General features: G+C 40.9%; 1 protein-coding gene across 2 annotated transcripts in view; it reads left to right on the forward strand.

Moving 5' to 3' along the window:
* The first annotated feature begins 2,860 nt into the window (after positions 1 to 2,860).
* gdpd5b (glycerophosphodiester phosphodiesterase domain containing 5b) overlaps positions 2,861 to 24,562 on the forward strand; it is a 56,266-nt gene continuing 34,564 nt past the window's right edge. For both annotated transcript variants that reach the window (XR_011694987.1, XM_071516284.1), the window contains exons 1-2: positions 2,861 to 3,240; positions 23,930 to 24,109. Coding sequence is in view for 1 of the 2 variants with exons in the window: in XM_071516284.1 (XP_071372385.1) it covers positions 23,993 to 24,109 (117 nt within the window). In the remaining variant the exon portion in view is untranslated. The remainder of the gene's footprint in view (positions 3,241 to 23,929; positions 24,110 to 24,562) is intronic.

Consider the following 24,562-nt stretch of genomic DNA (forward strand, 5'->3'; position numbering starts at 1 on the left):
ACATGTTGCCCTTGATTTTTACTGTCCATTCATTATTCAATATCTACAATATGTGATTATGTAATTCTAATGCACTTTCATGGGTGCGGTTGAGTGAAAGCAACAATGGGATGTGGACCATTCAACCATGCAACCATTCAGGCCCAGAGGCTTCCCCAGCCTTTAGGTCAAAATGGCATCCCAAGAAAAATATCTAAAATGAGTGTGATTAAAGCTGCCAGTTTGAAAAACAAAATAAATAAATAAATAACAAAACAACAAAAAACAAAACATGTTGCTGTTTGTTTCATTCACTTACTGCACTGTACACCATTTATATTCCATACAGGAGAAGTCAATGGACAGATGAATACTGAAATGGGTCAATCATGAGGTCATTTGGTTGTTTGTCACTGCTGACATTGCACAAGCTGTCTTGTGATTATGACTGCAGACTGTGTTCTTGTGACAAAAATCAATAAATCGGTTGTGTTTGATGAGTTGTCTTGTATCTGTCAATATGGTCGAAGGTGACAAAGTCTGGCCCTGGAAACTCTCCATGGTTGATTACTTGATTTTGTCTGATGGATTAATCAAACTTATTTGAATAGCATGTACCATATAAGATAAGATAGCACTTTATTAATCCCCTTGGAGAAATTAAGGAATGTGCAATGATCTTGAATGATATTCAGAAGAAGGTCTCACTAATGTACAGTACTGTACAGTATTGTACAGTACTGTACGATACAGTCCAATCTGGGTTTTTTCTTACTTTGCTTTTCACTGAACGTACCTGTTATATTGCCCTTCTGCCTTTTCATAAGGGACCGAGAAACACAGATTGGTTTGATTGAAATAAGGCGGAGTGTGTGTGTGTGTGTGTGTGTGTGTGTGAAATAACCAAACAAATACCAGACACGCCAGTTGGGTACAATGACAGTGGGATTCAATCTCTGCCATTCGTTAATAGGATTGCTGCCTTGCAGTAACCAAGACTGCATTTTGTTCAATATCTCTCATTGTCTGCTATGTCTGTTAGGTAGGCCTTTAGCTACCATGATCTATGAAAGCATGCATGCATGTGTGTCTGTGTGTGTGTGTGTGTGTGTGAGAGAGAGAGAGATTGAGAGAGAGAGAGAGAGAGAGAGAGAGAGAGAGAGAGAGAGAGAGAGAGAGAGAGAGAGAGAGAGAGAGAGAGAGAATGTATTTATTTGTTCATTTGGTGTGACATAAACAAAGAGGCTGTGCTTTACATTGTAAGAATTCTTCTTTCAATAACACAATATTGTATTAAACAAGACAGTGTTCAATATTTGATCTTCAATCGATAATAAATGCTAATAATAATTAGCCTAAATGTTATTCTTTCTCCCAAGCAATATAGTTCTTGAACAGCAAACTATAATCTCACAGGTGACATGCATATCAGTTAATTTCAATATTTAGCCTATGTTAACCGAAAATCACCGCTCATAGCTACCACAGGCTATGTGTCGCTTAGCAACCTAATTTACTGTTCAGGTAGGCCGACTATATTGCTATGCTAAAATTTAATGATTAACAATTGTTAAAAAAAACACAGTTGTTTTATTGCACTGTGTGTTTCATAAAATCAAATAGAGGCATGATTTATTTTAGAACAGCTATCATGTGGCACGGCCTCGTGACATATTTCTTAATTTTGCAAAGAGATGGAACGCGAGTCAGCCAATTAGAACCGAGGACCGGGACTGTCCGCTGTATGATGTAGTAATAGACTGGGGAATTTTTAATAAATTGGTGGATATTTAAAATGAAGCTCTCTGGCCATGAATTGTATGTGGATAATGCTGCGTTCAAGTCATAGCAGGGAATCCACCGATGTCAGCAGTGCAGGGTAGGCTAATACACATCAAAATATTCACAGTACGAATTCACACCAAACCTCTATTTATATTCACAAATACAAATTATTTTGGATGTGGATGTGGTCCGAGTTGAGGAGTGAATCAAATCACGTTTTCTGAGCTGAAAAGGTGGTTGAATGGCTTCTATATACTGTGGAGAATAGCATGAATTCTGTAGGCTACTTAATTTCAACAGTTTTCAATCCATTGCTTTGAGATTTGCGCACACGTGTCTTTACGCACACCAGTGATCTATATAGCTGATTCAGCCCAACATGTCTTTACATTTGCTGTTTGGATAGGATTGAGCCTTATTGCGCGCTATGCGCACATGCGTCGATTCATGACACTTGGTTTAGCCTGAAATAGATGAAAACTACGAGATCAAATTTAGACTCATTTCGGCTTGAGGCATGGTAAATGCATCACCTTGCTATAGGCTACCCAACCGACGCCCATGGCTGTGCGTAAAGTTGGCTACATGTGCCAGTGCGTCAAGTTAGACAGCCACTTATCACAATAAAATAGCTCACATTCAATCAATTCAATCAGTTGTCTACTATTTCAACATCATCATCATTAATAGGCCTATTATTGATTTAAAATACGTTTTTGCATTTTGTAGACCATCAAATCCAAGTGGAAAACACAGTTAAAAGAATCACTGACTGTACTGTTGATTATATTCTTGTTTCCGTGACCTCAGAACCCACACAGAAAGTGACAGTCACACGCCCCCGTTCCGTCTCGCACAGGAACCCACTCTTTCGCCTCGCTGCAGCTACACTGAAAACAGTGTGCTTCAACGAAATCTCATCCCGGCCTGTCCGCTCCTTCCGACATCACCTGAACGCATCACAGGAGTAAAGTCAGCTGGTGACGCTCTCTCACTGTACGAGAGGGCAGCAGATAAAGACTCAACTCCTCCCACTAGTCAGTCCATTGAATTACTAGCCCGGTGTCCGCCGCAGCTCACAGAGACAAGGCACGCTTTACCGAAAGAGAGAGAGAGAGGACACAAACCCCGGAGTACTTACTGAAAACATGAGACGGGACTATTAGACCAAAGCCGCGGCCCTTCAGGACTTTACACCGCTCACTTCGCATCGGTCCCGTCCTTTACTCACCCCGCTGCTTCCCGCGGAGCACAGGACGCCTTTTTCTCTTTTGTTTTCGGTGTTAACTTCGGCTATCTCTGTCAACATTTGCCCGGCCACCCACCTTCCTACGTTTGACACAGACTGTCCCCATTTGTCACTGGGGGGACAGTTTGCCTGGGTGGGCTGTTGAGAAAGGAAAAAAAGCCTCAACTTTACTGGGGGAACTGAAGCTAACTCTGAAAGAAACAAAAGTGGCAGTAGCCTTCAGACAGGTGAGTGTTTTGGTTTGGCTAGCATGTTATTTCACGTTGCTATGTGAGTTTCATGATATAATTCACAGAAAGTTATTTCTTCTTTTAGAACATTTTTCTACATAAACAAAAATTACCACAATATTCTTATAGTGTGTGTGTGTGTGTGTGTGTGTGTGTGTGTGTGTGTGTGTGTGAGGTTAAATATTGAGTTTATCGTATGTTATTATCTTTTTTGTTTTATCCCCTATGGTATCAATGACATTCCTATAATGTTCCTATAGGTATGCTGTGATATAGTGTAGTACTAAAATGTATTATAGGATTTTTCTTTTTTGTAAAGGAAGTTTCCATGGTTTCATTGACAGAGGTTGAGTCCTTGGGCATTGCCGGTGTTTGCCTCAGTTTTACGCCTATCCGAGCTATTAGCAAATCATTTGTTTTTACCAATTAAAGGCTTTAGGCTCAGTACTTGTCCCATGGCTCTCTGGTGTCATGTGCGCTCAGAAATACTACTGGAAATTATTATAGCAAGACAACGGACACGCCCATGATGTTGTAGCCTTTATGTAGGGTTTCCCTTTTGGAGGGAATTGGGATAATTCATGAATACACCTGATTTTGTTTATGTCGTGTATAACTAGTACAACTCATGTCACATCAAAAGCAATGCCCGTGAAGCTACATATCGCCTTTCCTCCGATGCAAGTTAAGCTACATAGACTGAATGCAGACTCCTCCACATGTAGGCTACATGCATTTGTGCTTGCTCATGTGCATCACTCATGTCACTTGGATTTGCATAATTCATAACACCACTAGATTTTCTTTTGGCTGAGGGTGAGGATTGCGGTTTGGACTAAGCCTGATGTCCCTGGTGACTTTAACATTTCACGAACCTATCAAGTCAGAAATTGCATGCAACCACAAACATTGGATTATTGCATTATAAGACCACAGCATTTAGGCTAGATTTAATTTATTTAGCACTTAGCCAGAGGGAATTAAAATGAGGTAGGGGTTCAGTGTCTTGCTCAAGGAAACTTAAACCACTAAGAGGACATATTTGGTGTAAGTCTCTCTAACTATGAGGTCTCTCTTGCTGCCCCTTTCACACCTCCCAATCTCTGACTACTTTGTTGTCACTTGGGTACAACATCTAAATAGATTATTTAAATCAAGTCTTTTTAAACTGCTTACTGGGGCTCCTGAGGGCAGCCGGCACTGTGAGAACACATTCAGGTCATGACATTGAGTCATATTGTGTGGCACGTGAGAAAATAAATGTTACTTTGACATTCACACCGCTCAGATTTCAGCCGAGGGACTTTTTGCAAATGATATAGAGGTGGACATTTTCAGGTTAGCTGGGGAAAAAAATAGCAAGCATACACACTACTACAAATTTGTTGAATTATAGAGAGAAATGCCTATGGTCTGACATTCAGAGAATTTAATGTAATGCATTAGAATAGCTTGAGTTTAGTTGGAAAGCATTTAAAACATAACCATTGATTTCCAAATCTTACTTTTGGAGAATTAAAGGTAGATAGGAGATATGATGGGTCAAAACAGGGAGGAATTCAGTAGAATGCACCTGTGTCCACAACAGTAATCCTCTTACTGGTTACCCACTCTTTTACACACACACACACACACACACACACACACACACACACACACACACACACACACACACACACACACACACACACACTCTCCCCTGAATATGGGTTCTGTTTAAGAGCTCTTAAACCATTTGTTCTTTATCCACCCTTCACTCATAGTGACATGCGTAGTTAAACTAGGGATTGCTGCAATCAACCAAATCATATCACTGGTCAGAGTTTAGTTATGCAGCTGATAAGACATGTCGTCCAGAGTTACATTGTATAGATTGTAGCTGATCCTGCTGGCCGTTTGAGACTATTATTGATTTTGTGTCCCAGGCGTTCTGCTTTGCTCTGCCATGCGGCTCAAAATATCATTTTAGCTGAGAATATCAAGCTTTATATAACTGCTCCTAAGGGGGTAAACTGACAGGGGAATGCTCATTCTCAAAATAGTGTGCCAGATATTTGTTGTCATTACACACCAAAGGAAACACAATTGCACACATCTGTAAGATGTACTGTATCTACTTGTACCTGTGATAAGATCCGCTTTAAGGTACATGCAAAGCTGTGGCAGGGTGAAGAATTGTCTATGTGGGAGTGCAAGACTGACTTGTAAAAAATGACTTGTTATTATTGCCTGTCTGAAGCAATGAGGTCAATGAATGATCATGGATGATAGAGAAGTGTGAGGTAAATAAATGAGAGCCAGGGAGAAAAGGAAGAGAAGTTCTTTTCAAAAGTTAGGGGACCTGCCTCGCCTTATTTGAGCAGGAAAGATTTCCAATGCTAGTTGTCATTAATTAACCCTCGCAGGAACCTTAGAGCCATTGGCATGTTGTCTTTTGTTGGTTTTGAACTTGAGCTCTCTTCAAAGCCAAGCACCCAAAGTGGGAGGTGCAGAGTTATTATGTCAGAGCTGTGGTTCCCCTCTGAAAAACATAACAATACCTCCTTGACTGGATAACAAGTCTGCTTGTTTTGGTTTTCATTCTTGGTTATGTTCCCACCATGTGGGGTCCACAGCCACAGATTCCAAACATTCCCTTTTGTAGATGAAAAATGTTCATTCTGTAAAATGAGAACAATTCTGTTTTTAATGTCTTCAGTGCCCCAGGTGTCTCTGCAACTCACTTTAGTTGAGAAACGTTTGATGTTATTGTCTAGTCCTCTCTGCTTGAGGAAGGAGGCAGTTTTTCAGCTTATTTCATGATTTCAGTGTATTTCAGACATATAACACCCTTTCATTTCTAATGGGAGATTACTGTTTCCCTGCATTTTATGTGGTAATATGAAGTAATAGAAAAGACAAAGATTCAGAGGAGCAGAAAGCTTGTGGAGCGGAGAAAGCCGAGTTCACCGTGACGGCACCTGCTTGTCTGGCCCTGCCTCCCGTCCGGCCGAGCTCAGGCAGCAGCCACTTGCAGTAGAGGACAGAACTCGGTGTGATGTCAACACACACAGATGGTGGTGAAGAGCCTCGACCAGACATACAGATGGCACCTTGATACAACCTACTAGTCGTTCCGCTTTTTGCTTTCCTCCTGGCCATGAAAAACAATCAGACTGAAGCGACCGGAGCGAACTAAGGCACCGGTGAGGTCCGTTCGCCCGCACAGTACAACAATGGCTCCCACCGTGTCTCTGCATGCCACGGATGCCTTTGTCAGCTGTTTGCTTTCCAGGCCACAGTATCAGCAGCACCTATGATTAGGAGCCAACCCCAGAATTACTTTCTCCCAACCCCACAAGGCAGGCAGGCGGGCCGGGAGGGGTCCAGACACAACCGCCTCAGCCATTGTTTTCCATTCCTTGGAGCCGTGCAGGAGACGGTGGGGAACATTGTGTCAGAGCAAAGAGGATCTAGGAAACACCCCCATAGGTTGAATCAAAGGAAAATAAAGGTGCACAGTCTGGCACTGGTCAAAGCAGTTTGAAAAAATATTCATAGGGCTTTTCTGCTTTGCCTAACAGCGCGCTGTGGAGAGTCAGAGGAAAGACGGGAAGAAGACACCCTAGAGCAGCGTTTCTTGAGGCGGTCTACACAATAAATATTTGCTGAAGGTAATTAAAGCTTGAAGAAGGCTAAGTTTCAGTGATATATTGCCGCATCGACTCTGACATTTGCTCCCCATGGAAAGAACCTGATCATGGGGAAATGATGGGGCGGTTGTGAAAGTAGTGAGATCTGCTGTATTTGTTGGATAAAATACTTTAGGTTCACACTGTGTGGGAAACATCAGAATTAAATGGAAGCTGACTAACACCTTTGTTGAAAGCGTTCAGAGACTGCGGGAGAACTCTAACAAGAGTGGTTTGTAATTAACTGCAAATCTGTTGCCTTTACACACTTTCAGTCATGCTATTTTTTTATAAAAAAATTTTTTGTATGTTTATAAAATGGACCATTTATCAGGAGTCATCAGTGGACTGAACTGTCTGCCCTGAATACCCCAAAATAAAGTCCTCCTGCGTTTTCTGTTTCATTCCCAAATTGGTAGACCATTTTATGAACAGTTCATTGAATAGACAATTATATGCTTGAATAGCCAGAATGGGCTATTAATGCAAGCTCCTATCATGCCAGGTTTGCTCGGTGTGGAAGTTGATTCTCCCCCATTAAAATGGCTTTAAAAACCAGCAAGAAGGAACATCACATCCAGATGAAACGGATGAGACTGTAATGCTGCTAAAGGTGCCTCGGTCTGCAAAAAAACCAAAGAAACATCTTCATATAAGGCTTGGATAGAGGATCCGGAGGCTGTACACCTGCTGTTGGTTACAGCACAGAGAAACATGCAGGCAAGGAGAAAAACTGGTGCCTAGATTACGCTGAGTGTACAAAATAAGGAGCACCTGCTCATTCCATGAAATACACTGACCAGGTGAATCAATGTAAAAGCTATTATCCCTTATTGATTTCACCTGTTAAATCCACATCAGCCAGGGAGATTTCAGCTGTGTTCAAGCAGACAGCTCAAATCCAATTTTTCTCACATATTCGATGCAAGTCAGATATTTTTTCTTAAAGGATAATTCCAGCATGATTGGAGATTTTGCTAATTTCCTGCATTCCCATACTGCTTTACAACACTGTAGAGCATTTTCCAGTGCTTTAATCATGTTGTGATCATGTTTAAGATTAAGTAAATATTTTTAAACAAACAAATAAAGAGAGGGGCACCAATTATAAGCTATAATTGTGTAAAATCAAGCTTTTCATTTTACGGACTGTAGCTGGTGTCTTGATTTGGTTTTTCTGTTGGCTTGAATGGATTGTGATTGACAGAAGGCACAGAAAAGTTAGCTATTGGTAGAAAGTTTTATTTAGGAGAGGAAAATGCGGAAACCGGAAGCAGAAAGCAAGTAAGACGTCCCCTCATGTCTCGTCTTCGCTTTCGCAGTGTTAATGAATACACGCATTAATGTGAAACGGTGAGCAAAACTTCTCTGAAAATGGAAAAGTTTATAGCCTGATAGTAGCATTCTGATGCAACTTTGCAAAACGCAGTTGACGGCCTCTCATTCACAGTGATGGATTACCTTTACTGACTGAACTATTCTCTGGAGATGTTTTCTATGCTGTTTGGAATTGAATGGGAGTGAATGAGCTGAGTGAGTGAGTGAATGAGCTGAGGTATGGCAAAACTGATTTCAAAATATCTTTAATTAGGCATGTAAATACTGTCACAATTAGCAATAAAGGGATGGAAAATGTAAAAAATGAGCAAAAACTCAAATCACTCACGTACTTTAAGTCTGAACAGCAAGCAAATCGTTTTTTTCCCGTCACTCTCCACTCGACATGTATTTGATGTCACATGTTGTGACAAGAAGAGCGGAGAGCAACAAACATGGAGAAAACTGGTGCCTGGACAAATTAAGTTTCCTGCCTCCTCCCACAAATGTGTTCTGCGCTGCAACAAGAAAATTCCATCATAAGAACAGTCGGAATAAGGATTGTTAATGTCATAATAACCAATGTCAATGTCATAATGACAGCAAATAATCATACTGTTTGAACACACAAATCCGATCTGGGCACTTGCATTGTGGACAGTCAGCTTTAAGGATCATATTTGAAAAACAAATTGGATTTGCCTGCTGTGTGACCATAGCATAAGATAAAGGGAAGGAGACGAGTTAAAGACTTTAAATCCTTGACACATTTGAGACATGGAGTTTACAAAATCGGGTGCAGGTCAGTATTAGGAGGGTCGTCCTAATATTTTGTACACTTGGTACATTTCCCTGCTTCTGGCCTCCCACCAGCAGCACATGAGACACACTACACATGGTTTGACAGAGGAGGCACAGCGCACATCTCCCTCTCCCCTTCCTCATTCTCCCATCGTGTTCTTCAGAAAAAAAAACTTTTCTGCCCTTTCTTCCTGGCTCTTATTTCTCTCCCTAGCGCATCTCTGTCATAAAGTATCATTCTCGAAGCACAAAATACTTGTTAGATCTGTTGTGAGGGCACTGCGGTTTTCACACTTCCACTCCTTACTTGGTTTGCTTGCAGTGTTGGTGAGCTAACAATTTAAACTTAATCTCCTAATCCTCCTAAAGTTATTCTGGATAATCAGCTGAATGTCAAAAATATAAAATGTAATTTAATGCTGGACCTAGAAGAGAGGAAACAAAGGTGTTTGAATTGAGTAGTGCGTTGAGGAAAAGGAAAACATAAACTTTACACGGATTATAATACTGACACTGGTTTTATAATTGAAGTTTCTTCCTTACTTGTTCCCGAAATGTCGCTGAATTGTATCTTTTGTACAGTGCTGGACCTCGACGGGCCTGAAGGCAACTGTCTCACTGTAGCTGCAGAATTAAAGAGGACTATAACTCAAAAGGTGTCACTGTAACAATAGTGATATACTCAAAAGTTCAGGCTAAAAACATAGAATACAGTAGTAGCCAATGTACTGGGTAACTCACAGTGTCTCCGTTCAACTCCAATTAGGTAATAGTACTGCTGCTTTTACTGTTGAGAAAGTTTAATTAAATGGTAGAAGTTGCTGTGATGAGAACAACTTTCTGCCAAGTGACACCAAAGCACTTTACTGTAATTTGTGGCTTCTAGACAGTTGGAAAGGTTGTGTGGGCATCATGGCAACTATAATTCAGCTCAAGCACTCCCTTAAACGTCCACCCCACTGGCTTCTCCGTAGCCGGACACTCTTCCCTGTGGGTGAAGCTCCCATCCCGCTGGCATCCCTTCACTATCTCTCCAGGCATCTGGAATCACAGGCGGCACTGAGGCTGATGTGAACGATGTGAAGGCGTGATGCAAACATACATACGTCCGCTCTGGAAGGTGATGATTATTAAAACCCACACACCATCAGCTGCCTAATCACCACATGTTGTGACAAATTAAAACATGGGGTACAACTGGAATGATTGCAACTGAAAATGCGTATATGTATGAGGAAGTGGGCTTTGTGTTTAATTTCAAAGATTGCTTGTGCTTCAAAATATTATCGCAATAAATGGTGAAAAGGCAGCTACCAATATGGAAGTTTTTAGTAGTATTTTGCTGATGCACACTCGAGACAGCGCCGTGTCTGGATGTGTGCATGTGCCTCTAGTTTGCACAATGAGAGGATGTTCCCTTTCACCCAAACTCTCTGGCTCATTGAAGCAATCCATATTCTAGCAGGTTGTTTTCCATCCTCTCGTGATTTCCGCCTGCTTTAAATAGACACCGATCAAATAGAGACTAAACTTGTGAAGAATCATCAGGTGAAACATTTTAATTACACTCATCTTAAACATGCCCGAGATGGCTCCATGCTACAGCTAGGCCTACAGCTTTTTTTTAATATATAATTCTTCTGAAAATACCGAAGGCAATCATCCAAGCTCTTCAGCAATCATCCCCATTGAAAAGAGGACCATGAAACACAGCAGACATTGCTAAAACTTTTCAGATGCCCAGTTTCATGCCACAGCAGATTCTCAGGGGAAAAACGCTGCATTTACCTAAATACCTAAATCAATAACCACCGAACCTCCATCGGTCACCCAGGGCTCCTAATGTGGCTTTTATTATTCACTGTGTGTCCAGATTGCTTTCTCAGGCACTGGCCCTGCAGCATCAAACTGACGTCTTTCTGTGCCAAACCGGCACCTTTCAGTATCAAATCAGCCTCGTTTGGTATAGAGACCAAGCCTTTCCTCGGCCTGTGAAGGAGGCAGCGCCCTACCTCACTACTTTAGAGATTATTTTCATCTCCAGATGAAAAATGAGAGGGATATCTCCACATAACACTTGACCCACTTCCACCCCTCCTGGCAGACTGTTGTTCCATCATCATCGAAATGAGTGGGCGGATTTCCTCCTCCTCCTCCTCCTCCTCCTGGTCATTTATTTCATTTTGTTTCATTCCAATAATGTGAAATGAATGGCACTACATGGCACCCCCACTTCCTGTTGTCAGGGTTGTAATTTGAAGTTATTAATGGACTGTGATTAGATTAGTTTTTTTTTTTCTTGGATTATCTCTGACCCATATTTTTCAGTTTGATGAGCTGTCAGTCTGATGAGCACAGCTTCAGATTGTCTGGAAGTGCTTATTTTTTTTCCTCATGTTCACTGTAACTTTAGAAGTGATGTTGCCAGGTGTGGATACCGTTCTTGATTAGGCTCTTTTGAGCATGTGACGGAAATACTGCACTCCTCTGAACAGCATTATGCTTTCATTGGTAAAGTGTTCATAATGTCTACTCTTTTCTATCAAATGAGAGGGGGCAGTCCATCCTCCAAGTGTTTCACCAGTTTCTGCAATAGCTGCTGTCTAGTGAACAGGAACTGGCAAATTGGGAGTTTGGAGTTGAATGAGTACAGTTGCAAAGCATGAAGTATCAGCAGACTTCATTCTTGGTTTTGGCTTTGAGACTTACTTGCTGAGCTCATGGTCAACTGATTTAAGAGGTTTCATAACGAGACTGGTGTCAGCCAAAACACAAAAACTTAATTCAATGACTATTGAGTTTATTTTTCACCCATATGGGTGAAAGATAAACTCAATAGTTGCCTTTTTCTAAAGCTTTCCTAATTCATATCCTATGAATAGATATACTGGTATTGTGTCTTTAAGTTCACATAATGGTTGCTGTCAATTTCAGAATCAGTAATCAAAGAATGTGAATCATGATGCATCCAATACCATGTGCCCTTACGTTGACACCCAAGAGCCCTTATGTAAGGTTTACAATACCCCTCCCTCCCTCGTTTGTCAGGCCAAAATGTTCCGGCAGCAGCGCCTCTCAACAAGTATGTGTTGAATTCTTATTTCATCTCAATGTCCTCAGCTTGTAGATAACAGAGCCGGAGCAACTTGAACATTCGTTGTACCTCTGGTTGTTCATGCTTAAATGAGAACTCCATTCATTCTGTTGATTGGTTTATATCAAGGAATATTCTTGGAAGCAACAACTTGATGCATCACATCACCTTTATTCCACTAGCAGAGGTTAACTAGTCATCACGTTTTTAATAATTTATCACTCTTGTCCCATTTTAATTGACATATTTTAGCTTTTTCTACAAATCCGTTGATTTAAGCCGCTGCAGTGGATTTGGTCCTACTGATCATTAGCTCTGAGGTTAATTCTGTACATTATTTCACACCATCGCTCATCCAGTAAGAACAACGAGTAACTGTCTCATTGCATGTGACATAACTGTTTTTGATGGGCTCCTCAGTGAACGCACAAAACAAGAGCACAATTGTAGGTAACTATGTATAATTAGGTAACACTTTCAGGGCGGATACCGACGATCGCATCGATACTACCAAAATATGTTTGTTTTGTTTTTTTAATGGTTAATCTTTCATCCAATCACCATACCTGTGCTAAAACCTGAAATGACTCCTGATTGGCTCGTTAGATAACTAGTTGCCACAGACGGGAAAACAAACTTGTGCAGGCGTCACCACACCTTCGTCTCTTGGTTTGCTCAAAGCACATACACAATGTCGTGGAAACAGTCCAAGCTCTGGCTACATTTGAATAAATTGATGGTGACAGCGCGTGGTGCAATATTTGTGACAAGAAAATAGCTGCCACATCCGGCAACACCTCGAACCTAATGAAGCAGGATGTTAATTTGAGGCAAGAGAGCCGTACCGTGTTTGACTGTAAGAGAAAAACGGCAATAAAAATAGTTCTAAATGTGAAGTAATGTTGACATAGTTCTAAATATTCAAAAATTAAGCTATTAAATAGTTTTAATATTTATAATACGGTTTGAAATATTCAAACAATACCCAGCCCTAAACACTTCACTTCACAATGCCATTAATCCAGTGTATTAACTTATGGAAAAGTAAATATACAATATTACTGTCTTAGTTGCTAATGAAAAACCTCCTAATTCATAATGTACTTGCAGCTACTATGTGAGCACATATTGTACAAACCTAATCTACTGCAATCAGTACTGACAAAAGTTTTCTTTGCTGTAAATGATGTAGGGTCTCCCATGATACTACAATGTATATATTACATTACAATCCATTATATGTGTCAGCAGAAAATTGGCCGAAGTGTTTCCATACGTTTGCTGAATTATTACTGAGTACTTATATACAGTACTTGTTTTCACAGCTTTAGAAACCCCCCTGTACATGCCCATGAAAACCACAAGTCTTTGACATTCAAAGGGTGTAACAATAGTAAAGGTTAAGCTCTTTAACTGAACCCACAGCACGCATCTTCAAGCTCATCTGACAGGTAAGTGCTTTTCCGATGCCCCGGTGCACTCTGGGAGGCATCTTGACACGGAAGAACAGGAGCTCCCCCGTTAACTGTCAAAAAATAAGGGGATAAAATAAAACGGTTGAAGAAGCAGAAATGTTAAATGGTTAAAATGACAAAAATGTCTGTTCTGCAACATCAATATGTCATATCATACCAAAAAAAAGAGCAAAAAAAGGAAGACTTCACCAAAGTAACTCTCCAAGAGGGGACAAAATAGCAACTCAACCATAGGAAAGTGTTCAATTTTGGCTTAACACTGAGTTTTGACTGTCTGTGGGTTTACTAGACTATGATCCCTCATCGTCGCAGGCAGGATCTTGTCAAACTAAACTGGATGAGACAAAACATCAGTGCACCCTGTTTGTATGGGGACATTTATTTTCAACCAGAATGCACATTTCTGGGTTTTTATAAGGTCTTAACAAGAAAAGACATGGGGCCTACAACAACATGCAACACCTGGGAGGGGAAGGGAAAAGAAGGACTGCCAGATCATGTAAGAGCCTAATGGTAGTGAGGTAGTGGAGGTAGATCTAGTTCAGTCATTTGTCAACTACAATCCAGGTAAACAGGTTGCAGTTCAATCCAGAAATGCCTGTACAAACAGTGGGTGGTTGGTACAATCCAGGTGAAAATCAGTTCAGTCATTCTCTTCTAAAAGTGATCCCGATATCTTCACTTTTTTGTGTGTTTGTGATTTAGATTTGTTGAAATTTATCTTTGTCCATCAGAGTGATCAACATAATTTTTGCAAATGAGGAGTATACTAGTCCTTGAGAATCATTTTGCTGGCTTCAACCTTTCCCCCATCAGCGCTAATTTTCCATTGTCAGGACAGCCAGGATGCGCTTAATGCTGCATCGTCAGTGTTTACTAACTTGCTTTTAGCCTACGTACGATCCTTTGACCCTCATCAGTAAGCCTCCCACCATCTTTTGATATTCAGAGGAAGTAGCCTGCTAATGAGCGTTTTGTAGACGCACTGTTACTCTGGATGGCCCTAACAAGGTAGAATCAATATACGTCATTGATCCTTCCATGGTTCAGTCATTTGTTCCCCAAGGCTAGGAAGTGCCCAATTAATACTAGCACCGGATGCCCGGGCACAGTGGGTGCTTTAATCCAAACCGGCGTATCATAATGCATGCAGCAACTCCCACATATGATTCTGTATTTTATGTCCTGGGGAGCAGTGAATTTGTCAAATGTATTGTATGTATAAAAATCTTGCAAAAATATTGCTGATGTTACATAATTCGAAAATGTAACACACTGCAGACAGCAGAGGCTGCCAATTAGGCAGAAGCCCATGTGACTAACATTGTAGAAGGCTAATAAAAGTATATGCCAGCCACAATGAGCACTTCTCTCCTTTGTTTGTGATCCAAATTTAAATTTCTAGTAAAAACAATCAAAAATTACATGGTTTGGATAGAAGTCTTCCAGCAGAGGATGATAGGATGAGTGTGTTTTTCCCTCTCGGTGCCACTCCCACTCTTTAGGCCCATGTGTGAACGGCTCAGGGAAGGTAACGTTTCATCAGTGTATCGAATCACCTTTGTTTCTTGTACTAGAGTGATTGCTGTGACACTGGCTGGTCCAGCTGACTGGGCAACTTGAGAGTGCTTTGTGTTGCTGGGACTTATAGTCAGGATGAACAAGAGCTGTGGCCTATATGCACAAGACTGCCGGCTGGAGTGTGTGTGCTCCGATGGGCGGTTTACTCCCTGCCTGCACACACCCACCACACTGACTCATCTGACTGATTTATGTTGGGGTTGCTCAGTAATGATATTGAAGAGTTTTTCTTTGTTGAATGCTACTGTTGGTGCATTATGATTGTGTTCAAGGCTGCATGATTTTGCCTTTGGAAACATGCCAAACATTTTGTTTTTGTTGTATAATTATGCAGATGCCTTGTACATGTATTAGCATATAATACACAGCAGTAATTGTACTAGCTTTATATATATATTTTATGTTACATTTGAAAATTACATGCAATACCTTGACACTACCAAAGCAGCTCAGTCACTGATTTAGAAGTTCACTGAAAGTAAGAAATCTGATAAATTAAGATTTCCGTCAGTTATGATTTGCCAAATGAAGTGTGTTGTAATACAGTCTTGTAATTCCCAGCCTGCTGCTTTTCCTTTTTGGCTTGCCTCAGCACTGATGTTTGTTTTTACCTTTGTTTAGCAGCTGAGGTGTTTTGCTGAGCATGCATAGTCTTTTTTCAGAAATTTGATGCATCTTATTCATACAATTATTCATATTCTTACCTGGGAGCTGCCAAGTAAAACTAGCTAAGGTTTGCTTGCAGCTCCACTGGCGCATTAGGGGTTAAGGGCTCTGCTCATCTACAGCTCCATGGTTATTGAGGGAGGAGGTGTTTCTCAAGACTCTTGGCACATGAAGATGGAATATGAATGACATGGCATGTTGGGTTCATTATTATTTTCATCATGCAGCTAGATAGAGCCAAATCAAACTGTTGTTCTCAGCGCCTCAGATGTCATTTGGATGTGGATAAGGTAATTGACATGGTGGTCTCAAGCCCATTACCTATCAGTTTTCATATACAGCGTTCGCTTCACGATTGCCTCTGAGACGTGTCATAACTTCAACTGATTTGGAAGGTGACACCTGACCGTACTTGTTATTTCCCAGTCTGCTCTTTATCATGCCGTTGACTCCACTCATATTATATCTACTCGTTTTTTAAATTTTGTCTTTTCAGGCATTTAGCCGACACTCACATCCACAGCTCAAATTCCTGATAGGAATTTCATGTAGTTAGCAGTAAGGAGACAAAGGTCAACAGCAACTTCAAGATGATATTAAATGATGATATAGTATTGTGAGGTGAAGAAATTTACCAAGCAATATAAAAGGGTTTTTTCCATTAAATCAGACTCATGAGGCTCATCAGCTATAAAGAATACTTTATTTTCCCAATGGGATATAATGCATGTTTTGCAATAGAACCAAATATTTTTATCTGCAGTGGGTGGATATGACTATTAAAAGAAATCTTAGAAATAAATGTTTTCACTCAGTACTCCCCCACGCTAATTGCTACTGTTGGACAAAACACATTTATCAGCCAAAGGTAAGATTTTCATGGATGAAGAAAGAATGTTTGTCAAATCAACGCCCACATTTATTTGATATCACATAATGGCAATGTTAACAGGTTTCAAAAGCTCAAAGCTCATGAAACTCACCCAACATATTGTGTATATGGCCATGCAAACGCGACCACAGTTTTCACCTTGATTCACCTGCGCAGTCTAGTGTAAGGAGCAGGTGTTCATAATATTTTGTACACACACACACACACACACGGCTGTGCAGTCTTAGCCTGGCCAGTTGGAGCATGTCTCCAGATTTCTGGTTTTCCAAGAACTCTCCAGGTTTGACTCATGGCGAGAGGAATTATAACAAGCACGATGAAAAGCTTTGTCAGCGATTTGTGTGTGTGACACTATGTAGGTGTGAGTGCTCATGTGTGTTTGTGCATATGCATGTGTGTGTGCATGTATGTGTCTATGCAGTATCTGTATGATCCACTCTTACCTCGATATACACAGCGGATAATCCGCTCCCACCGGTTTGTACTCTGTCAGAGTTGACCAGTAGGTAATCTCCTGCTAATTAAATCTTTTGAGTCAGAAATTTGTAGAGGGGGCAATTGCAATGTAACACTTGACACTGACATAATCCACAAGATTTTCATATACACAAATGTTTGTTTTGCTACTCTGTTGCTGATACAACACAACAGTGACTGAACCTATACCGAATTCATGAAAGCTTTTGCATTTGCTGTTCGAAGCACCTGGTGTCTTGTAGGTCTTTCCCAGGAAAAATTGCGAAATAACGAAATGACGCGTTTTACGTTTCTGGCAGCAACAACAGTGGTTTGCTTGGAATAAATAGAAGAAGAACTGAGTAGTTAACATGAGCAGAGATATCCACCATGGCTGAACAGAGAAAGAAGAGGTGCCACCTACAGATGCTCAAACAAAAACAGAAACTCCAAGGAAAAAGACGTCACAGTGCTGGACACACTGTTTTAATTGCCAAGTGAGTTTCTGCAGTGGAAAAACATCACAGCAATGACTCAAAGATGTTGACAAAAAAACAGTAACAAAGAACATGAAGTTTTCCACTTTAACTCTATTACAGAAACATACAATATACTATGTAGCAAGAGTATAAAAAAGCAGCCTTTAATTTTGGTCATGAGCACAACATTTGATTAAAAGAAATTATTTTAAATGAGGCCCATGGGTCTCTACAGTGAGAACACGCTGCACTGAGACGTCAGCGCTGAGCCAGCTTTAACAGCGCAGACTATCCCGTTGCTTGTTATAATGGGCTTTATCACCCATGTGTCACTAACTCAACCCCCTCACAGGCGTCTTTGATGCTGGATGGCTAGACCCAGTCTCCATGGTGCTTTGTTGACTTAGTATCTATGGCACTTCTCAGTAAGAGAGTCAAATCAGTCACTGAGATATGGATCAGGAAAATATCTTATTCAGCGGAGGCTTGTTTGCAGAGAATTTGATTCCATACTCTAATAAGGAGTTATGACTAGATATTTGCATGTTGTATTTCGTAAAATGGGCTTTATGCCAAGGTTTGTGTCACTTTTGGGATCTTGCATATTACTTTAAATGTATCCACATGTGTTCACATGTATTTTTGTGTTCTTTTTGGGATTTGCAGACCAATTGCAGCTGATTCAGTCCTATTTTTAGTACTGTTTTTTTTTTGTTTGTTTGTTCTTGCTTTTTTCTCAGCCAATTTTAGGGTAATTTTTCTTATCAGTTGGTTGACCATCAGTCACCACAGGCCTCTGCTGCTTGGCCTCTCCCTCAGTTCCCTGGTTAGCAGAAGACACTGTTTTCTGCTGGGGAAACTGCTGAAGCATTTCCTCCCCTGCAGACTGTTTTTCCTCCCTGTCCCTTTGATTGGAGGAAATGAGGCAGCAGAAAAGGCGACGACAGCAGCCATTTTGGGGGCCTCGCATACACCCTCATATCTTCTCTCCTAGTCCGCTCAAGTTCAGCAGGTCCTTTGCTGCACTGTGACAAATGCACACACTGTACAAAATGTTAAAATGCCCTGTGAAATAGACTGACCATGTGAATCCAGCGGAAAGCTTTGATCTGTTATTTATTTCACTTATTAAATCCACTTCAATCATGAAGGGGCAATATAGATGAAGGGGTGGTGACAGGATAAAGAAGGATCTTTTAAAGCCTCGAGACAATGGAGGTATTGATTATGCAGTGGGATGTCCAGCTCAATGATAGGAAGGTGATCCTTTATTTTGTACAATGTGTTGTTTTTTTTTCCCCAAGCCTGAGCTTTTGTGGCCTGGCTGTGTCTGTGGCAGACAGTGAGGGACTGTGTCGGTGCAGCCCACTCTCCTTATGGTGCTCACAGTTCTTCACTTCCTATGGTCAGTGGTGTCACATTCATGTTGGCAAAATATGACCGTGCAACTTAAGAGCCTTTACTTGGAACAACGTAATTCAAGAGTGTCCTCATTTCTTTCACTTGTTGCCATCATTGTATACTGTAACTCTCATCTGTAAGTTGTAAATACAGACTCTGCAGACCCTCAATCAGGAGACCCGAGTTCGATTCCTGGCAGGAACGAAAATTCAATGTCGCAGGGATATTGGACTCTTAGTCTTTGTTCAAATAGCAAATATGCTTTGCTGCCATTTTCTGACTGATTCCACTGTTTCATGATTTCATGAGATTCAAGTGTAAAACACTAGTACTGATTTTGTGTCAAATTTACCAAGTCATTGGTATTTATTCAAGATTTAATTATCTCCAATGTGTCATACTAAACTGATGAGATTGTGTTAAGACGTCATGCTGAGGGTGGGATTAATTGCTGTGCCTTCCTTCTGTATTTATACAGCCTTGAGGAGGGTTAGGGCCTATTAACGACTGAATGAGAAATGGATGAGCCTCGCACCTCAAGGTGACAAATCTGTTGCCTCGGCTCTGCAGCATAATTATGATAATATCCCAGATCAAATAGATGGAATTAAAGAGCTGTTTGATGTTCAACTCAATTGAACTAGCAGTGATGTGTGTGATGTTTTTGACTTTGAGGTTGTAAGTGGCTGTAACATTGGCATGAATAGAAGCTTTTGGGAGGTAAACAAGTTGCAGCATAAACCAAACAAACCACTTTGCTGTAACGACAAGGAGACATTGCTATGGATACAGGCTTGAACACTGTAATTTGTCAACAAGTGATAACTTGACAGCGCGGAAAGTGGCTGTTGCTTTGCCTCGATGAACGTACAAGTAGGGCTTCATCAGCTGCATGATTGTTCTTCTCTCCGTATTGAAGGCTTGGCCTGCATGCCCAGACACACTTCCATATTTTGTCCTTCGCCCATCATGTTAGGAGTTGTTAGTCACACTCATTGTCACCTGATCTTTGCTCTGCCAATATTATGCAAGTTACTACAAACACACTAACAACATGGATACAGGTTTGCGCAATATTATTCTTAAAGCTTTCCAGACAAAGCTGTACAATATCAGGATATCCATGTTCACGTGTTCTAAGGTATTGCACATTGATCAATGTGTTATTTCACTTTATTTAAGCAGTGGCCCAGAAAAAAGATACACACATATTTAAATTGAGTATATACATATATATTTATATACATATTTAAATTCTTTGCATAAACCACTTAGGATGTTTGAATGGAATAGGCAGAAAGCTTGGAACTGCTTAATTATGCAGCATATCTATTCCTCCCTAAACCTTCAAGCTTTAAATCCTCCCCTCCCTGGAACCCAAGCATATGTGTCTTAACCACTGAGCAGAGTGGAGGAATTTAAAGTTCATCATTTCATATCTCTGAAATGTAGAGGATACAGTTTGTTAAGCTGTCATCATTTTGTTAATTAAGGGCTTAAGTTTATATCCTTTCTATCCTAAAAAGCAGCAGGATTTTGTGCTATCAATCATTGTGAAAAATTAGTTGCACCTTTTTTTTTTTTTTTCAAATGGTGGATATCTCATTTTGGAAGCAACTCTCCAATTACAGATTAGGTCTTCAAACAGAGGCATGTTTTCCCCAGTAGACTCAAAGTCCTGTGTTTGCATAGTGGTGATTTACATCCACCCCACAGACATGATTTATTTAGACAAAAAAAAAAATCAAATGAGCAAAATAGCTACGCTGGCAGTCAAGCAGCGCCTGATCCTTGTCTAAATCCCTCAGACTACCATGTATCTGCTCAGTCATGTGTGCTGCTTGATGTCGGGCTATACAGTAGCACCCAGACTGCAAGTCAGATAAGGTGATTATAGATAACAGACCGGCCCATAGTGTGTTCAGCATGTGGCAGGCGATGTGAAAGGGATTGTCTGCATCGGTCTGCGCCTGGTTGTGTCAGAGAGACTTCAGTGGTCCCGTATCGCTCAATGGGAAAAACACAGCACTAACCCAGCCAGTGTTGGGGGTTTGATTCCCATTGGCGCCACCTAATACTAAGGTGTATTCACTCATTGTACTGTATAATGGTTTAGCTAACACGGACCGCCAAATGGTAGATGTTTCGTACCCTTAAATGGGAGCAACACTTAATTTAAGATGTCCTATCTTATTCCTATAGGACAGTCCAATCAAAATGTGTCTAATAGACTTTTTACCTGATGATGTCACAAATATGAGTCTGTTCTCTGACTTTGGGAGAATGTTGTTCATATTCACAAATATTGATTGGACTGTCCTAGACCATGGGGATAACAGATGGACTCCTTTTACACTGAGTGATGTTCTCCGTTAAGTAATTCTTTATTTCTCTTGCTTACCTACCTATGCAAGTTTTGGTTTTTAAGTTAGTAATTAATCAAGCAGAGAAGCAATGTCTCATTGCTGTGTAATAGTTTTATGATGACATTTTTATTGATGTACAGTCCTGTGCTGTATATTGTTCTTCTGCAATTTTTGTGCTTGGCATCGATGCCAATCGATTCCTTGGCCGCGTCTCTATTGAAAAAAATATTTTTAGTCACAAATGTCTGGTTAAGTAAAAATAAATAAAATGCAACACTAACCAGTTGGGATATTTTAGCCATAGAGTAGCACTGCACACTGCCTATCCAGGGCCCTTGTGGTCCTGCTGGGGTGGGCCGGGTCCATGATACCCTGGGGTCTGGCCCGCCCTCCTCAGAGCAGTTTCACTAATAACAGGAAACATGGCCACTGCAGCAGATGCTAATGAGCAGCTGCCCAGAGCCTGAGACACCCTGATTGCAGGGGAAGAGTGTAGTTAACATGCAAAATTGCTCTGAAACATCACATGTGACTTAGCGCTTACTTAGCCATATGCTGGCTGTGATTCACAAGCTGTGAGAAATATCAAGTACACTTAAAACGCATCTCCCTGGAACCTACGTGTGTGTCTCCAATTATTAGTACTTTGTACAGTTTTTTCTACTTTTGTACTTTCTCTAAGCTGTGACTCCCATCTCCAGGGGTTGTTAACCCCACTATTATTCACGCACAATTATTCATGCTCTGATAACATCAAGGCGCCCTTTCAACCCCAGATTGAATCAAGGTGTGTGTTTTGCAGCTCCAGTGCCAGCACAACAGGCTCCCTCATGTCCCTGGAGATTGAGGTACACTTGTGATAACAGTCAGCAGGGCCGTAATGTCATTATTGTTATTATTGCTGATTACAGAGTCTCATTGCTGAATCAGCAGCACCTCGATGGGAGTAGGGTTGCAAAGGGGTGGAAAATTTCCGGTAAATTTCCGGAAAGTTTCCGGTAAATTTACATGGGAAGTTAAGCTGGGGAATTTTGGAAATATTCCAAATTGGAAACTTTCCATGGGAATTATGGGAATTTATGGGAATTTATGGGAATTTATGGGAATTAATGGGAATTTATGGGAATTGAGGGTAATTTAATGGAAAGGTATCATATCCAAGCATAAATATTTGTTTGTTATAAGCAGACATCCATCCAAAATAATACAATTAAAACAGATTTATTTGTAAGTAGAACTTTATCAAGTGTTAAATATTTTATTGAATCAATTCTTTCATTGAAGAACAAAAACATGAATGTTGAGTTAAATATTACTCATCCCCCTGACCCAACCCATTCAAAAATTAACAAAAATGCACAGGAATGCACAGTGCATGTAGGGGGCGTGGTCTCAACAGCCCTGCAGTAAGCAGTGTGCTATGTGTGCATGTGATTGAGGAATAGCATAGATATTCAACTGTACTTGCATGATATCTGGTTGTTTTAGTCAGGATTATGCTAAAATATGTTTTCCCCAACTATATTTAAGTTCCTTATTAAGAGCATACCTTCAATTTAGTAAATTCCTGGTTTATTCCCGTTTATTCCCATAAATTCCCGTTAATTCCCTTAAATTCCCGTTAATTCCCATGGAAAGTTTCCAACTTTGAAAATTCCCGGAATTTTGCAACCCTAGATGGGAGGCTTGAGTTATTTAACTGTGGTTACTCACACCCAACAGAGCCTCAGCTGGCACTTCCTACCATGATCACTACCACAGCATTAGATTTGAGCTGGGGTTCTGCTGCTCCTCAAGGAGCCGGTTGAGGTGGTTTGGGCACCTGATAAGGACACGCTGGAGGGATTTCATCTCCCAGCTGGCCTAGGGGCGCCTATGGATTCCCCAGGAGGAGCTGGAGGAAATTGATGGGAAAAGGACGTCTGGGTTGCTCTGCTTGCTCTCTTGCCACCTGGATAACCCGGCTAGTGGCTAGAAAATGGAAGAAAAAGAAGAGTGGCAAAATAAGGAGAATGGTCACTGTAGCTTAATATGACGTTCAATAGATGCTGGGTTCGCTTGATTTTCCCTTTTTCTTTTTCTTTTTTTTCTGACCTTGAACATATTGATGAAAGCTCCTAGCAGTCTCAGTTGTCATTGGAAACAGGAGCTGGGGAAACAAGCTTTTAATTTGAGGCTGGGCTTGGTATCAAAGGCAAGGTGCTTTTCAAGCCATCATGTGTTTTCTGTCATACTGCCAGACGTGATATATCAGTGGCTCTTTGTACCATGGGTTGTCAATTTTAATTATGTAGACTTGGGTACTTTGCATTTCTGCTCTCAACAATCTTAAAATGGTGAGAATCAATAACTTTATGATGCTGAGCAGAAACAGAATAGTAGTGCTAATGAGTTACAGTAATTGTATCCCCCAAGTGGCTCGTGTGAATCTCTAGGGTCCAGCGACACTAATGCCAACCGTTCTGATTTCCTTTGATTTCCTTTCAGGAGCCTTTGCTGTCAGTGGGATGTTAGAGCTCTGGAAGCAGGACCAGGACTGACTGAAGGAGCATGGTGAAGCACCAACCCCTGCAGGTCTATGAGCGCCAGCTGTGTTTGTCATGTATCACCGGGATTTACGGTTGCCGCTGGAAACGTTACCAGCGTTCCCATGATGACACCACCAAGGTGAGTGAGGGTGGAAAACGCTTTTGTGGGTGAACTAGACCAATCAGAATCACTTCAAGTCTTGTGACAGTGGTGCAACGATAAACTGGCAACTTAGTTGTGTGGTACATACTACATACATGGTACAGGGACACCAAACAGACAACATCACATACAGTGCGAGAAATACTATGGACAGCAGACTACACATATTGCTCTACATTTGTACATGCAATAGTCAATCTGTCAATGCAGAATGACATACGACCGATCATACCTTGTGGAAACATTCTGTGTACGAAATCCTATGGATTTCATACTGGTTGTGCATTTTTAAATGGCTGTCAGCCATTTCTGGTGGGTTGTAACAACTTAGCGTGACTTTGACTTGAGGTTAGAAGGTAAGAGATATTGAAACCATTCTTCTGCACATCTGTATAATCTCCCATTATGTAATGTTTCATAAAAGCAAAC

The sequence above is a fragment of the Centroberyx affinis genome, unplaced genomic scaffold (assembly GCF_046629955.1).
Source record: "Centroberyx affinis isolate AG114_WGS23_722 - 3 ecotype Tasmania unplaced genomic scaffold, CSIRO-AGI_Caff_v1 ptg000397l_1, whole genome shotgun sequence".
NCBI lineage: Eukaryota > Metazoa > Chordata > Actinopteri > Beryciformes > Berycidae > Centroberyx > Centroberyx affinis.